At 37.8% G+C, this 15,848-nt stretch overlaps 1 protein-coding gene across 2 annotated transcripts in view; it reads right to left on the bottom strand.

The window, feature by feature from the left end:
- Nucleotides 1-5,226: 5,226 nt before the first annotated feature.
- e2f6 (E2F transcription factor 6) overlaps nucleotides 5,227-15,848 on the bottom strand; it is a 30,605-nt gene continuing 19,983 nt past the window's right edge. Inside the window, exons 3-6 of one of the 2 annotated variants that reach the window (XM_068022408.1) lie at nucleotides 15,276-15,434; nucleotides 12,714-12,828; nucleotides 10,416-10,587; nucleotides 5,227-7,826 (exon numbers count right to left, since the gene is read on the bottom strand). In XM_068022408.1, coding sequence (XP_067878509.1) covers nucleotides 7,807-7,826; nucleotides 10,416-10,587; nucleotides 12,714-12,828; nucleotides 15,276-15,434 — 466 coding nt within the window. In that variant the 3' untranslated portion in view covers nucleotides 5,227-7,806. The remainder of the gene's footprint in view (nucleotides 7,827-10,415; nucleotides 10,588-12,713; nucleotides 12,829-15,275; nucleotides 15,435-15,848) is intronic. The other variant, XM_068022409.1, reaches the window with a different exon arrangement.

Below are 15,848 nucleotides of genomic sequence, written 5' to 3'. Positions count from 1 at the left end.
CTGTCCTTAAATAAGGAAACCAAAACTGTACACAGTACACGAGATGTGGTCTTGCCAATGCCCTGCACAGTTGTAACAAGACTTCCCTACTTTTATACTCCATTTCCCTTGCAATAAAGGCCAACATTCCCTTTGCCTTCCTAATTACTTGCTGTACCTGCATGCTAACATTTTGTGCTTCATGTATGAGGATACCCAGATCCCTCTGTACCACTGCATTCTAGGAACATAGGAAATAGGAGCAGAAGTAGGCCATTTGGTCCCTTAAGCCTGCTCCGCCATTCAACTAGATCATGGCTGATCTACCTCAATGCCATTTTCCCACACTATCCCCATATCCCTTGATATCTTTAATATTTAGAAATCTATCAATGCCTGTCTTGAACATACTCAATGACTGAGCCTCTACAGCCCTCTGGGGTAGAGAAAGTCAAAGATTCACCACCCTCTGTGTGAAGAAATTCCTCTTCATCTCAGTCCTAAATGGCCTACCTCTTATTCTGAGGCTGTATCTCCTGGTTCTAGTCCTCCCAGCCATGGGAAACATCCTTCCTGCATCCACCCTGTCAAACCCTTGTAAGAATTTTGTATACTTCAATGAGATCACCTCTCATTCTTCTAAACTCCAGAGAATATAGGCTCAATCTCTGTTTGCCATATAAATAATATTCTGCTTTTCTATTCTTCCCACCAAAGTGGACAACCTCACATTTTCCCGCATTAAACTGTGTGTGTCAAATTTTTTCCCCACTCACTTAACCTACCTATAGCCCTTTGGAGACTCTCTGTGTCTGCCTTACAATTTGTTTCCCCAACTTTTTTTGTATAGTCAGCTAATTTGGCTACAAACACTCTGTCCCTTCATCCAAGTCATTAATATAGATTGTAAATAGTTGAGGCCCCAGTACTGATCCCTGTGATACCCCACTAGTTACAGTTTGCCAACCTGAAAATAACCCATTTATCCCAACTCTCTGTTTTCTGTTAGCCAATCCTCTAACCATGCTAATATATTGCCCCAACAACGCACTCTTACCTTGTGCAATAACCTATGTGGCACCTTATTAAATGCCATTTGGAAATCCAAATACACATCTACTGATTCTCCTTTATCCACCCTGCTTGTTACATTCTCAAAGAACTCTAATAAATTTGTCAAACATGATTATCCTTTCAAAAACCATGTTGATTCCACTTGATTGTATTATGATTTTCTAAATGTCCTGCTACTACTTGCTTAATGATGGATTTCAGCATTTTTCCATTGACAGATGTTAGGCTGACTGGCCTATAATTTCCTGCTTTCTGTCTCCCTTCTATCTTGAATAGAGGTATTACATTTACGGTTTTCCAATCCGCTGGGACCTTTCCAGAATCTAGGGAATTTTGGAAGATTACAACCAATGCATCCACCGTCTCTGCAACCACTTCTTTTAAGACTAGGATGTCAGCCATGAGGTCCAGGGGACTTGTCAGCCTTTAGTCCCATTAGTTTTCATAATACATTTTCTCTAGTGATAGTTTCAAGATCCTCTCTCCCTTTTGCCTCTTGATTTTCTACAATTCTTGGAATGCTTTTGGTGTCTTCTAATGTGAAGACAGATACAAAATACTTGCTCAAAGTCTCTGCCACTTCCTTCTTTCCCGTTAACTTCCCAGTTTCAACCTCTAAGGGACCAACATTTACTTTAGCTACTCTCTCCCTTTTTATATACTTGTAGAAGCTTACTCTGTTTTTATATTTCTTGCTAGTTTACTCACATAGTATTATGGGATCTTTTACATCCATCTGGAAGGTCAGATGAACCTTTAGTTTAACATCTCATCTGATAGCTGACTCCTCAGACAGTGCAGCACTCCATCAGTACAGCACTGGTGTGGAAGCCTTGATTTTTGTGCTTGATCCCTGGAACAGGACTTTAACTGGAACCTTGAGTCAGAGGCAAGAGTGCTACCCACCAAGCCACAGCTAACACAGAAATAAAGAGGTTACAAAATTTGCTTGACAGTGGATTGTCCATAATTTGTTGTTGAACCACAGTCCAAAAATTACTTTAAAAGGGAATTTGTTGCTTTAGAAAGTAGAATATTAAAGGGTATGGAGAGCACACAGGAGAGAATTACACCAGGTGGTTCAAATAACACTGGCACAGGCTTGATGAGCTGAATGGACAACTTATACAATGTTTTATAATTCTACTGCAATATAATATTGATTAGTCGGTGGACCACCATGCTATCAATGGACCATAACGAGCCAACAGGTGGAGAAAACCAGTTCTGAGGAGCAAAATTCCTGCAGTACCGATATGAGGCAGGGGTTGATTTAATAATATGCCGTATAACAGTATGACTGGGATTTGCAGTCAGGAAGCACAAAGCAAGGTTCAGGCAAATCCCAGAGAGCATGACAAAAATCAAGTAGTCACTTTGAATTGCTTTTTAATTTCATTTCTGTGCTTTGGGATCTTTTTTCTACATTAAAGATATGACAAAAATGCAAATTGTTGCTTTTGTGCACATTGACATACCACCAGTTGAAATTGAAAAATAATTTTAATATAAAGGAAATACATAAATATAAAAGATAGCCAAATTAATTTTTTAATAATAATCTGGCTACATTTCTAACTCTTGATAATCTGCACTGTCACATTCATTTACAGTGTGTTCACCTGAATGCATCCTTTTATTGCCCCTTTGGATTCTACCTGAAATATAAATTTGTATTGACTGCAGAACTTACTCCCAAATCCACCTGTGTTCCTCTCCAGCATTGCTTCAGATATAATCTATTAAGAGACAGATATTCTAAATTGCTTTTAGTACGATAAAATCCAAAGGCAGGAATGTCAGATGATTAAACAAAAGAAACAAAGGCAGAAAACAGAAAATATTTTGAAAATATCACTGAAGTCTCAAAAATTAAAATCTGGGAGTGCGCTTGCAAAGAGTGTGGTGGAGGCAGATGCAATTGTGGCTTTTAAAAGAAAATTGGACAAGCAGTTGAAGAGAAAATTTGCAGGCCACGGGGAAAGGGCAGTGGGGTGGGACCAGCAGAGTTGCTCAGAGAGCCAACACGGACATGGGCTGAATTGCCCCCTCCTGTACTGTAACCATTCCACAATTAGATTTATAGAATATTTGTTTTAATGATCACATTAAGCTTACATTTATTCAGAGAACTGAATCCAACAACCTCAGTGTCCAGTATAACAGGGAAAAATCTATTTATTTTAAACACCCTGGGAGAAACATGCAGCAGAGCAGTTCTAGAACTGACATCATATTTTTGGGGAGGCAGTGTATTAATCTCAGAAGATGCTCCAACATGTTTGGAGATACTGCATAAGGAAAGATGTCATTCCGTGCACCCATTTTGTATTTCCATTGTAACTCTATTTTTCACCTCCCAGCCTAGAAAAACAGGAAAGGCTATGCTCAAAATACAAACCAGAGACGATTTCTTCTTTTTATAGGTTTTCATTTATAGAATAGAATCATAGAATGGATACAGCATAGGGGCAGCCATTCAGCCCTTTGTGTCTGTGCTGACTCTCTGCAAGAGCAACTCAGTTTGTTCCACTCTCCTGTACTTTCCCCCATAGACCTGCAATTTTTTTTTCTCTCTTCAGATAATTATCCAATTCCCTTTTGAAAGCCACAATTAAATCCAACTACACCACTCAGACAGTACATTCCAGATCCCAACTGCACATTGCATAAACAAAGTTTTCCCTCAGGTGACCTTTGGTTCTTTTGCCATTCACTTAAAATCAGTGGCCTCTGGTTCTTCACCCTTCCGCCAATGGGAACAGTTTCTCCTTATCTCCTCTGTCCAGACACCACATGGTTTTTGAACACTTATCAAATCTCCTCTCAATCTTCTCTTCCGTGGAGAACAGCCCCAGCATCTCCAATTTATTCGAGTAACTGAAGTCCCTCAACCCGAAATCATTCTTGTACATCTTTCCTGCACCCTCTCTAATGCCTTCACATCCTTCCTAAAGTGTTGAAGAAAGGCAAGCAAAGTATGTCAAGTTCTTGATAGAAAGGCAATCACAAAAAAAATGTGTGGGTTGAAGAGAAATAATGACTACACATGTACCAATACAAGAGCATAACTTAGCTTCTACCTTTAATTCCTTTTCTCCAACCAGCAGATGCATTAACATTTATATTGCTGCATGGCAGGAACAGAAGACCACTGTTTACACCCAGGTTTCTTTTCAAGCTCTCCAGATATGCAGATAACTTACTACCATAGACTGAGTATAACAAATTAAATACTGTAAAATCATCAAGTTCAATTTAAGCGTTGCTAGTGGAGTATACCATGAAAAACAGATTAAGAGGATGTGGGGGTACACTTAACTCTTTCACTCTTGGACACAGGTTGGGCTCCATTCTCATCAAAAGTGTGGGGCAAGTAACCCAATTCCTTATGGGTGGAAGGCGACAGCACAATGCAGTTAACCACAAAGTAGCAGTCTCATTCAGATAAGGATGACTGTTTTCAGAAGAATGAATTCCCAAACCATTCATAATAGCACAGCAGAGGGTGCTCTTCTGAAATTGAAGAGGATAGTAGGAGCTTTATTCTGCACCTGGCTGTGCTGCACCTGATTAGAGACAGTGATGCCAACACACTCACTATATAAAACACCAAGGAGGCAACTTTAATACTTAAATAGTGATATATTACATTAACATTTGAAAAAAAAGTCACTATGTTTAGTACTTGGATAATACAGTAACTTTGGGGACTGTATTACAATTTTCAATAAGGAGCAATTTTCTAATTTCATTTCCATTCCTGTACTTGGCTAATTGTATGATTTTTGAAATTTAAACAAGTGTCTCAAATGGAAATAACATTTCAAAAATTAAATTAAAAATTACTTAAATATTGCATGGAAGAATCTAAGTGGTTAGGTCTAGTCAGGACTCACCAAATTTGAGAAACCCACCTTTTCATCCAGAAGCTCCCAACCTCCCTTGTGAAATAACTCCCAAAACAACTTGGATGTGTTTGCTATAATCTCTTCCCAGACTTTATATTCATCAATCCGGTCTCCACTTTGAAAAATAGGCATCCAGTTGTCTCAATTGTTTTCTATGTTTGTCTCTTCACTGAATGTAACTATCCTGATGCACTTATATTTCCAGGTATGCAGTACAGCTGTTACTGTCTCAAATCCAAAATAATATCACCCCACACAAATGCCAGTTACCAAGTACATGATTTTATTATAGTTCAGAAATACTAAAAACACATTACATATTTATATTGACATCAGCATAAAAAGCAGACTACAAAAAGCATTAAATTATAATTGCATTACAAAACAGTAGGCTGGGTCATGAGTCAATCAAGTTAAATTCAAATTTTGAAAGAGTTCATCTAGATAAATTAAATTTGCAATAATTACAATTCATGAGTAATAAGGTATAAAATGTCTGACTAAAGCAGATCTGGAGGTTTTATGCAGTCCTGTAACTTGCCTATTCTGCCCACTATTATAAACAATTTAACATCTGCAAAAAAAAAAATCCCAGTTTGATAAAGGTAGCGTTACAATGGAGGAACTTTTGAGGTAGAACCACGCTATTTTGACATTTTTGAAGTTTTAAAGGAGCAGGGAGCCAGCCACAGCTCTCAACTACCTGTGGCATTAGCAATTGAAGAATCTAATATTGTCACAAGTCAAGAGGAGAAAGTCTTGGTGTATTTAAAGTGTGGAGGGAAAAAATGATTTCATGTGTCATGCAAGATTCTGATAGCTCTTTGGATAAAAACCTGAAGCAAGGATAAGGATTTGATCATCCTCATATCAAAATGAGGTAAAAGATATCAATAAACCCTTGAATTTGAGCTAATCTGATTTGACGCCCTTGTGTTACATACAATGGCTTAAACTTAGGAAGTCACAGGTTTTGGGAAAATTCATCAATTTATACAGAAGATCAGAAAGATGGGTGGTACAGCCTGGTCAAGCTGAATGACACCAATGCTGGCAGCAGGGATGATTACTACTCAAACTTTGGGTAACTTGATTTACCTCCCATCCATAGACTAGTGGGGGAGAGGAGAGAGAGCAGAAAGGGAAAAAAAGTTATTTCTTAGCCTGATTTGAGTTGTGCCTGTTTGAAGGATTGGATGTTTAAGGACAAATTTGCAGCACTGACCTCTTCAGTAGCACTTACAAAAACAATGCATTTGTTTCCTCTGGTCTTAACTCTAATTACAGAAACAAGAGCTTTGAGCCTTTCCTGGGAAGCTACTCAGACTACAAATTAAGGTTTTAGATGAAGGGAACGTACCTGAAGTAACTTGTGAGATCAATGTGACAATCTAGTCATACACTGATTTCAGCATATTCAAAACATTTTTTAAATTTCAAGGTTGTTAATGCCCCCCGTTTCCCATTCCCTATTAGTTTGTATGTTATTCAGGTCAACCATGATTGAGGGGCAGATGATCAACCTACAGTCAGACCCCATTACTGCTGTTCTGACTCAACCATGAAAAAAGTACACTAGTGGCATAGTGGTAACTTTGATCTATTTTCACTCCCTCTCAGGGGAGTGTTTTCCAATTGGCATCTCATTGGGGGGGGGGGGGGCAGTTGGAGGGAGAGGCGGTATCTCAGCACTCAATGTAATAGCATGCTGGTGTCCGATTGTGCTGCCTTGGCATCGTCATGGCCATTAGGCTTTTTCAAATCAAAGATATTCCTTGAACAGTTACCATTGGTGTTTGAATAAAATAACATAAAACATGATGGCTTAAGGTAGTACTCATTAACCTATCAATAGGACAATCTTTCTATTGAAAACAGTATTCCAAGATCGTGGTTTCACAATGTTGGGGAAATACAGGGTAAATATTTTTCCATAGAACAACCATCGAATTGAGTCAATTTTCAGATGGGATTTAAAGAAAATATTGAATATTTTCTTTATGCCCTTCAGCTTTTTTGAAAACCTGATGCAGTTAACAAAACTAAAAAAGTTGAGAACAAAAACTCATTGAAAAATGGCAAGACTATGCATATAATAGTTGTATAGACTTTCTCTTGCAACAGAACTATTACTGGTCTGTCAGTGCAGGGAAAAGAAAATCACATGGCTCTATCCTCAGTCTAGTAAAACGGTAAAGTGACACTGATTTAATTCAGTTGGATAGGCAACCAAAGTCTGTATAAAGAATGGGAAATGGATTTTACTGCATCTAATAAACTGACTTGTTAATAGGTTATACTGAAAAATGCTTTCTGTACAGTGGTGGTGAAAAAGAATGTAGTTTTCTAGGTATCAACTTTTAATCAAATCTGTTTACCCCAAAGATTTTACAGCAAATGAGAAAATGCTTACTATACACATTCACAGATAATATTCTGTAAATTTATTTTTTTCATGATGCTTTTTCATCCATTAAAATATTTACAAAAACTAAATTAAGCAAGTTATCGTGGCAATTCACATTTTTCCAAAACTATACCTCAACTGACCTATCAGAAGTCCTTGCCTTTGATACTAATATTTTCCTGACTTGTGCAAACCCACATTACTAATTCTTGGTAATGTACAATAAAAGTGGATTGCAATTGTTTTTACATAATTTGTAAAGACATACAGACTTTACATTTTCACAAGACAACTTTACTTTTCTTTTGGCTCCTTAAGCAGGTTTTGAACCAGTGGTCAGCAATAGAAAAATCCAAGATGTGTCATAACTAGAGACTGAAGGTTCTGGTCTTTAGTATGTTACACGATAGTCCCAGTGTTGCATAATTACATACATCATTCTGTAAGTTTTTGCTCTGGAATAAAATATAAAAAATTAAAACATACAAAAAATACAGATACAAAGATTCAATACAGATCTATACAATTTATGTGATGGCATACAGGACTTTAAAAATATAAATATCATCCCTCCTCCAATTTTCTAATCTTCTCTTCCAAAATCACTGACTGCACCAATAATCCTCCAGTACCTCATTCAAGTGAACATTCTTCATGGGTGAGCTTCAAATATAAGCTTTGCCCAGTTGGCAGCACTTTAATCAATGGGGCAACAGGCTTTACTGTCAAGCCCTACACCAAGAATTGAATATACAATCTAGGTTAAATGCATTACTGAGTGTAGAATGGTATTCTAGAATGTTAAGATCAAATAGGCCAAGGGGAATTATTCATCTAAACTCATTATAAAAATAAATCAAGATCTTTGTAAAAATATAAAATAAGCCAGGAGTAAAACAGTCTGCTCAGATTTCTCACTTGCTGTTCTTGATATGAATTTAATGATCTCAGAGTGCTACTTGGAAATTGACAACCAATGGTGAAGGGGCAAAAAAGAAATCACCTGCTTATGTTTCTTTCAAAACCCTCAGGAGTTACGTTTGCCAACTTTGGATGGGCATATTCCTGGAAGTTTCATTACATTATCTCCCATAGTCAACTTTATCAGCTTCACTATTTGATGCCTCTATATTTTTTCTCCTGGGCTGTTTGAAGTGCCCAGGGATGAATTTTTGGAAACTCTAGGACAATTGGCAATCCTACTGGTGATCAGTTGCAGAGCTGCAGCAGTTAATACCTCAGAATGATATGCAGAGTTCAGAGACAAAGGTTTGGTGGCTTACCCCCAAAACTAAAGTGCATGCACTCCCTTTTCCATGGAGAGCCTTAAAATATTGTTTGCACTTAACCCAATAAATAATTAAACCTTACATTGGCCTTATTTAAAAACTAAGTATCTAATCTTAGGTAATGTGTAGGGGGAACCAGAGGTAAGCAAAGGAACCAATGTTAACCAGTTTAGTCTTGGAAAATGGAAGGTAAAATGGGAAGCCAGCCACCGTGTCACGTTTAAGAAACAATTTTGGAAGAAAATACTCTGAAGACGAGATGTTTTAAGGACATTGCCCTAAAATATATGATACACACGATGAAGCTTAAAATAAGAAGCTCAAAATAACCTGAGCACAGAATTTTAAAGTAGAAACTAATTACTTGTTCCAAGGCGGTCTAACTAAGGTAGTGAACAGGCGATGGTGTTAAAAGCTCCAGTAGGAAACAAAATAAAACTAAAAGAAACTAACTACCAGCATAACTGAAAAGCAAGTTATTAATAAGTATGAACAATGCATAGGACTTAGTATGTTTGACATCCAGTAGAAAACGCTGAAAGGTGAAAAAATTTATGCAGACCAATTCACTAAAAATTACCTAATTCTGCTATGTTTGGTTCCCTTGAAAGCAAAGTAATTAAAAGCACTGCTTGGTGTGAAGTAACCGTTTATTCAAGACATAGGTGGAAACTGATTTGTCCCATTACCTAACCAGTTAAATTGTCCCACTCGTCTAACTATAACTAGTAGAATCAAGCTGAAGGGTTACCAGATTTTAAACTTTATTTTTCTACTCACAGCTGCAGGTTTCCATCATCTGATTTTGAAATGCAGCGAACTCAAATGCTGGTAAGATTGTTAAATCAAACAGACACACTCAGGTGACCACTGTTTATTGTCCCCTCAACCAGCTAGCATTTCAGTTGGCCCAAAGACTCTGCTGTTCTAAATGGCACACAGAATTTTTCTTTTGGGGGGGGGCGCAGCGCTGTTTAATATCGGCCACACTTCTTGCTCCTAAAATCACTATTCATTGCACTTTCCAGTAGCAGTCACATATAAATGTTAAGCAGAGCATCAGGCTTGGCTGTGATGCCCTCCATGATCACAATCAAATGGCCACCCAACCCATTCTACCTCAATTCACAAATGATCACTTCAGCAAGATAACTATTAACATGTGCAACTGTAAGCCAGCAAAAGTAAATGCCTGTATTCTATTGAGATTCAGCATGGGGAAAAAAGGTACAGAATACAAAATTCCTGAATGTCGTGTGTCGCATGGCAGTTGGCAAGCTGAGTGATTAGCAGGTGTGCACACTGCAGACAATTAAAATTTTCATATTTTTTTTCTTCAAGAAATTGACTATTATGGCATAGGTCAAACTGCAACTGGGTAAACCGCATGGGAGAAAGCATTACCGCAATCCGTGGCCATCGGGGTTAAAATTTATATCCCAATACAACCAATCTTTTGCTTCATGAAGTAAAAATCATAGGTATGAATTGCGATACCTACACGATGTTGTTTTAAATGGCAATACTAGATAGAAATACAATGATAGATTTTGCTAATTCATACTCCTGACATGTGAACTAGTAAAATTTATGTTTATATTTAATCTACTGTTTTAACTTTGCCAAAATTCATAAAATATACTCTAATTTCTAAATAAGTTATCACCAAAAACCTAGCAATCAAATTTTAACATGCAACGCTGAAATAAAAATTCTGTTCATTCCGTCCAGTAAGTCACACATAAGCAGCTTCACCTTTATTTGGTGGTATTGCTACTGTGTCATCTATAGCTGTAGAGATCTCTTTATTCTCACTGGCTTTGCCGTCTGTACCTTTAAGAGGGCGATGTTCCCCCTGGTTTTTCACCTCACATACAAAGACATCAATTGGTCCTTCAGTACTTTTTATATGAACCTGGATAGTTTCCTATACAAACAAAACAGCTTTTTTCAGAACTCTGAAGAAATAAAATGCAATGCAAATAATATAAAGATTGTGGGGCAGAGTTTCTGCTTTGAGCACATTCAGGAATCTGGGTGCAAATTGCACTTGAAATAGTGCTGGTTTTCCAAAATGAAGTTATGGTTCAAATTTCCACTCAAATGCACTTGCATAATTGCGAATGTAAAATCTTCCATGAACCAATGATAGAACATAATTTCTTTTTTGCTTCCTGACATTAAAAAAAAACAATGGTGTAGCTAAGAGTGGTAAACTTGTTCAGTTTTATTAATACAGCTGGAAATAAGTCGGTGACTAACCCCATTTTAAATTGCTGAAAATGATTTCGAACTATATTGAACCATGTTAGTTTCATTGATGTACACTGCTCACTCAGTAAACTAAATATCTTTTAATATTCAGAAACTTTTAAAACGTGCCTACTATCACCTTTGTTTAAAAATGTTTGATTTGAAGAGCCTTCTCAGATGCAAATAGGTTCAGTTGTCAGAAACTTGCCATGCTCATTATTTCTATGGGGTGGGATACGAAGGGGGCACTACTGTGGGTTGCACTAGCTTCCTGCACTATGTATTTCTTTAAAATATTAAAGATCATGGAAACTGGTGTTACATTCAATGTAACATAAATCCTTAATCTCATGTAGTGTGGCCAATTTCAGGATCAGAAACTCTGGGCCAGTATTTCAACCCCGTCCACTTAATCTTCAGTTGCCTTACAAAAAAGAAAAAATGTCAAAGACAGCAACAAGTATATGAAATATTCCCACAAAGTCGCAGAACTACAGAAAAAGGAAATATTGCATCAGGAACCTCTTGTTAAGCTTGTACCATCTGCCTGCAATTTCATTATTCTAGTGTGCTCCCTTGGGATTAAAAGAGGCAGCCCACAAAGCTGGACCCCCCCCCCCCCATATTACAGCTCTGGTTAAACTTATGTTCCCATTGATGGGGCAATGGGTAAAGGTTACATTGAGCCAAAGAGACCAAGAAGTCCCCCTGTTCAATCACAGGTAAGAGATTTGCAGTCTAGAGAATGACTGATGACAAACTATGAACTGAAATATCAGCTTCTGAAAAAGGCAGCATGAACAAGGTACTCTAGTAGTATGGAACAGTCTCTGATTCCAGAGCTTGTGTAACAAACCAACTTAATTGGGGATGAATTTGATATTAGTGATCCAGAGAGAAGTATCTGCAAAAGGTCATTTTTAGTCCATTCTAGCTCCAACCAGCTTCAATAAAAGGAACTATAAGTTTCGACTGTACATTTCTAGAGTCTAGTGCTGGAATAAAACTGGTAAACCTAGTGTTGAATGGATTTGCCGACTCAAGGGAGTTTTAGTTCTAGAGCACCAATTCCCCTCAAGTTAATAGAAATTCTTGCCAGGAACCTGCTCTCAGTTGCCCACCAATGGATATCCTGTAGCAAGTTGTAAGAGCACTTCCTCCTTTCCTCACTTACACAAAGGTCTTGTTGTGACCTCCAGGAAGCCATAGTGACTATGTTAACCTTGAAATTCAAACTTGGGTCCTCCAATTGAAACCATGCAGTTGCAGCTACTGGTCTCTATAATCATCCCATTTCTATTTTTTGTTGGGGATAATTTGTTTCATTGAAGCCATGCATCTCTGTACTGGAAAGTAGAATATATTCCTATTCTAGACATCCAGCATCAGCAATGAACCATCAACATACCTGTACTCCAATTGGAGTGCCAAATATTACTCTTTAGAACCTCTGCAAAATGTTCAATGCACTGCAAGTTTATGTGGGTCCACAGGACAAAACAACCCAGCGATGAAAACTTAACTGCTTATGGTGAATTTGAATGTCAATGATTTTTTTAGGATGGATAAATACAAAAAAAAAAATCATCCTTTTGTTACTCCCTGGGCCACACATCTCCATGCATTTGAAAAGGGAGGGTTAGCAGTCTGCACCCAAACCACTGTCAATATTTCTCTGAGCCAGCTGATAGCATCTTAAAATGGAACATATACTATTTCAACATTTAGCTTACAACTGTATTCAGATATCTCCAGGCCAATAGATTTGCTAGAAACTGAAAAAGCTAATATGCATCTTACTTCTTTAGGAATAGGTACTTCCAGTTTGGTTTCTTGGGGAGCTTTGATTGCAATTACAATCTGTTCTTCAAAGGCTTGCAGGCTGTGTATGTCCTGGTAAGTTACATATGCTAGTTTATTCCTTTGTTAAGTTAAACTAATTGCAATATGTGGAAAATACAGGGACTTTAATGATACACCAAAGCAAATGATTTTGAAATTCAAAATAAAAGCACATTTGCAAATCTTCCAGAACTTAGTGAATTCAAACTTCATCAAGAGCAAAATACTGCAAATGTTGGAAATCTGAAATAAAACAGAAAATGCTGAAAAAAATTCAGATCTGGCAGCATCTGTACAGACAGACAGTTAACATTCCAGCATTTTCTGTTTTCTTTATTTAAAATTTAATCATACTAGTTTGATGCAGGTTTATCCCAAAACAATGAATTAATATCACAACAGGCTTTAAATGTAATTATGCCACTAGTTTCTTCCATCCATGAAAGTTACTGTAAATTATTTAAGATTAAATTTAGACAACTTAAATTCAAGCTTTTGAAGACTTATCTATTTAGTGGGACTGTGCTCACCAAAATGAGGGATGCTCTTTATCTATAAATTTCCCCATGACCTCATTCCAGTCCCACAGACCAGCTCACATTCTCCACTCAACCGTCTGGACTACAGCATGTTCCCTTGCCCCATTCCAACGTTAGTGTAAAGTCTTCAGTCACCACAGTTGTCATTTTATTCAAAGGCCACACATTGGCTTGTGTGGGGAATTGAAACGTCATGCTGATGCAATAAGGGTCGCTTTCAACGTTGGAATTGTCAGTGCATCCTTCCAAAATTGCTTCATCACTCCTCAGTGAAAAGGCCTGAAAACCTACCTTTTCAGCTTTTGGTTACCTTTTCTAACCATTCTCCCAATTCCAGCTCAGTGCCTCAAAGTATATTTAGTGCATTTTGCAGCACTAAAGGAACAGTAAGTATATTGTTTATGCTAGGAGTGGAATATTGTCAGCAAATACTGTCAGATAGGGCATAATGCAGTTGGATGCACAGTGAAGTTCTATATACACTGTTCAACAATGTGCGTTAGCTCCAACTTTACAAGCATCCCAAAAGTATTACATGGCATTTTCCATTTCTTACACCAGCACTGCTGTGGTTTAGTGCCAAATTACAGAACATTTGGTCTGTTGACTCATCCCAGTAAGAACTGGATTAAGACTTCTCAAATTTATGTCCCAAAGAATATTTCGTTAGAAGACAGACTTTCATCCCATTAGCATGGGCTGGATTTTAAAGCAGCTCCTATGGTGAAAGGCCAACAGCACCATTAATCCCCATAATAGATTCTAACTCGTGATGAACTTTGTGGGTTTCACATCTCACCCAATAGAATGTTTCCCAGAATATACCTATTATTAATACAACTATATTATTTACCTTGTGCTAGCTTCCACACACTGGAACAAAAACCTGCCTCAGTTGTCAGTCGAGTTAACAGGAGCAGAAGTGCTGCTAGCACTGAAGTTAGGAACACATTAGCTGCTACAACAGCGTTTCATTCCTCACCTCACCCCCAAACAAAAAGTGCCAAAACAAAAGAGTACCCACAACTTCCTTGCTTGTGCTGCTAATTCTAGACACTGTGGCTATCCCTTAGATGGCAAAGACCACACGTGCGGATAATCAGCACAAAGCACGCACACACACACACCCCCCCACCCCATTAGGAAATGCAATTTTCCCATTAGTTCTCTACAGTTTTCTTTTACTGCTCCCTTAACCCCATTTATCTTAGGTATATACTTTTATCACTGGAAGGTAATTTAGACCAAACCCCTTAACTCGGAGAGGGGGAAATAAAGCTGCAATACTCAGCCAAATCAACTCATGGCCTTCCTGTGCTGTCACACTGATTTTTTTCCCTCACCTTTTCAAATGAGCGCACTCCAGTCTGCTCCTGTGAATTCTCTCTCCTGTTAAGTATGAAGTCCAGTCTAATCCAGTCAATAGATACCCCTAGCTACAAAGTATCCAAAGAAGCTAATTACCTTATTCCATTTTCAAAGATGTTAGGCACAGCTGTCTATCAAACTCACTAACCCAGTCTCAGCCTGATTTTTTGATTAGTGCAGAAGGGGACTTGGGAGTATTGCCAGGAGACACATCTGAACAAAAGACGGCCATTCTCACCCGATGGCCAATCTTGACAATGCCAAAAAGTGACTGAATGCAATGGCTCTAATCAATCAAGATAGAATACACAATGCTGCATTTTGCCCAACACTTTGCACCTTATGAAAACTATTGCAACCAGCCTATCTGATCTCAGCTTGTTTTTCTTCTGAGAAACACTTGGTGTCTGTGAGATTCAAATCCTTCATGTGCTGTTTCTAGCCATAAAGTATCAAAATTTACTAAACAAAAATCACGTCACATCCATAGAGTCTTCAACTGCATGGTTATAAAAACATTTGTAAAAAGACACCATCTGAACAGAAAAGAAGTTAAGTTTATGAAATAAAAAAAGATATGCAGCAGTAACTTCCAGAAGAACCAAAAGGATATCTTGCATTTTCTTTGTCTTCTGTTAATTTGTATAACTGATGAGCACAGTCTTTGATTAATTCATCTAGCGAATCCTCTACTGTTGTCAGGTCTGCCAGTTCTTTTTTCAGTTTCCGAGACTGAGCTTCATATCCTAGTTTTTCACGTGGATTCTTGCCTCTTAAAAAAAAAGGAAAATTATAATTTTACACTGGTTTTTAGGATAGAAATTTGTATTGCTTAAGATAAAGCAATTGCCTAACTATTCAAAAATGTTGCCAACACAAACTAATCCATTATGGGAAAAAATTACAAGATGTTTAAATTTAAACATTTATTTCTCCTCTGATGACTTAGTGGGTAAAGGCACCCCCCATTGCAGTACTGAGCTCTTAAGATTTCATTTCCTGTCTTCTCAGCTGAAATCAACTAAAGCAACAGTAGTTGCATCAGCCACAAGCCTCGGTGTCTATTCCCTAACAGCCGTTAATCACCAACCTATCACCTTGCAGCTTTCCTGTGTTGTCACTGCTGGCTTTTTTTTTCAAAACTCAAACCAAAGAAGCTGCATCACACCAAGCAGAAGGATCGCCC

This window comes from Heterodontus francisci, chromosome 3, assembly GCF_036365525.1.
Source record: "Heterodontus francisci isolate sHetFra1 chromosome 3, sHetFra1.hap1, whole genome shotgun sequence".
NCBI classification, from domain to species: domain Eukaryota; kingdom Metazoa; phylum Chordata; class Chondrichthyes; order Heterodontiformes; family Heterodontidae; genus Heterodontus; species Heterodontus francisci.
The sequence above is the reverse complement of the archived record's forward strand: the minus strand, read 5'-3'. Positions and strand labels throughout refer to the sequence as shown.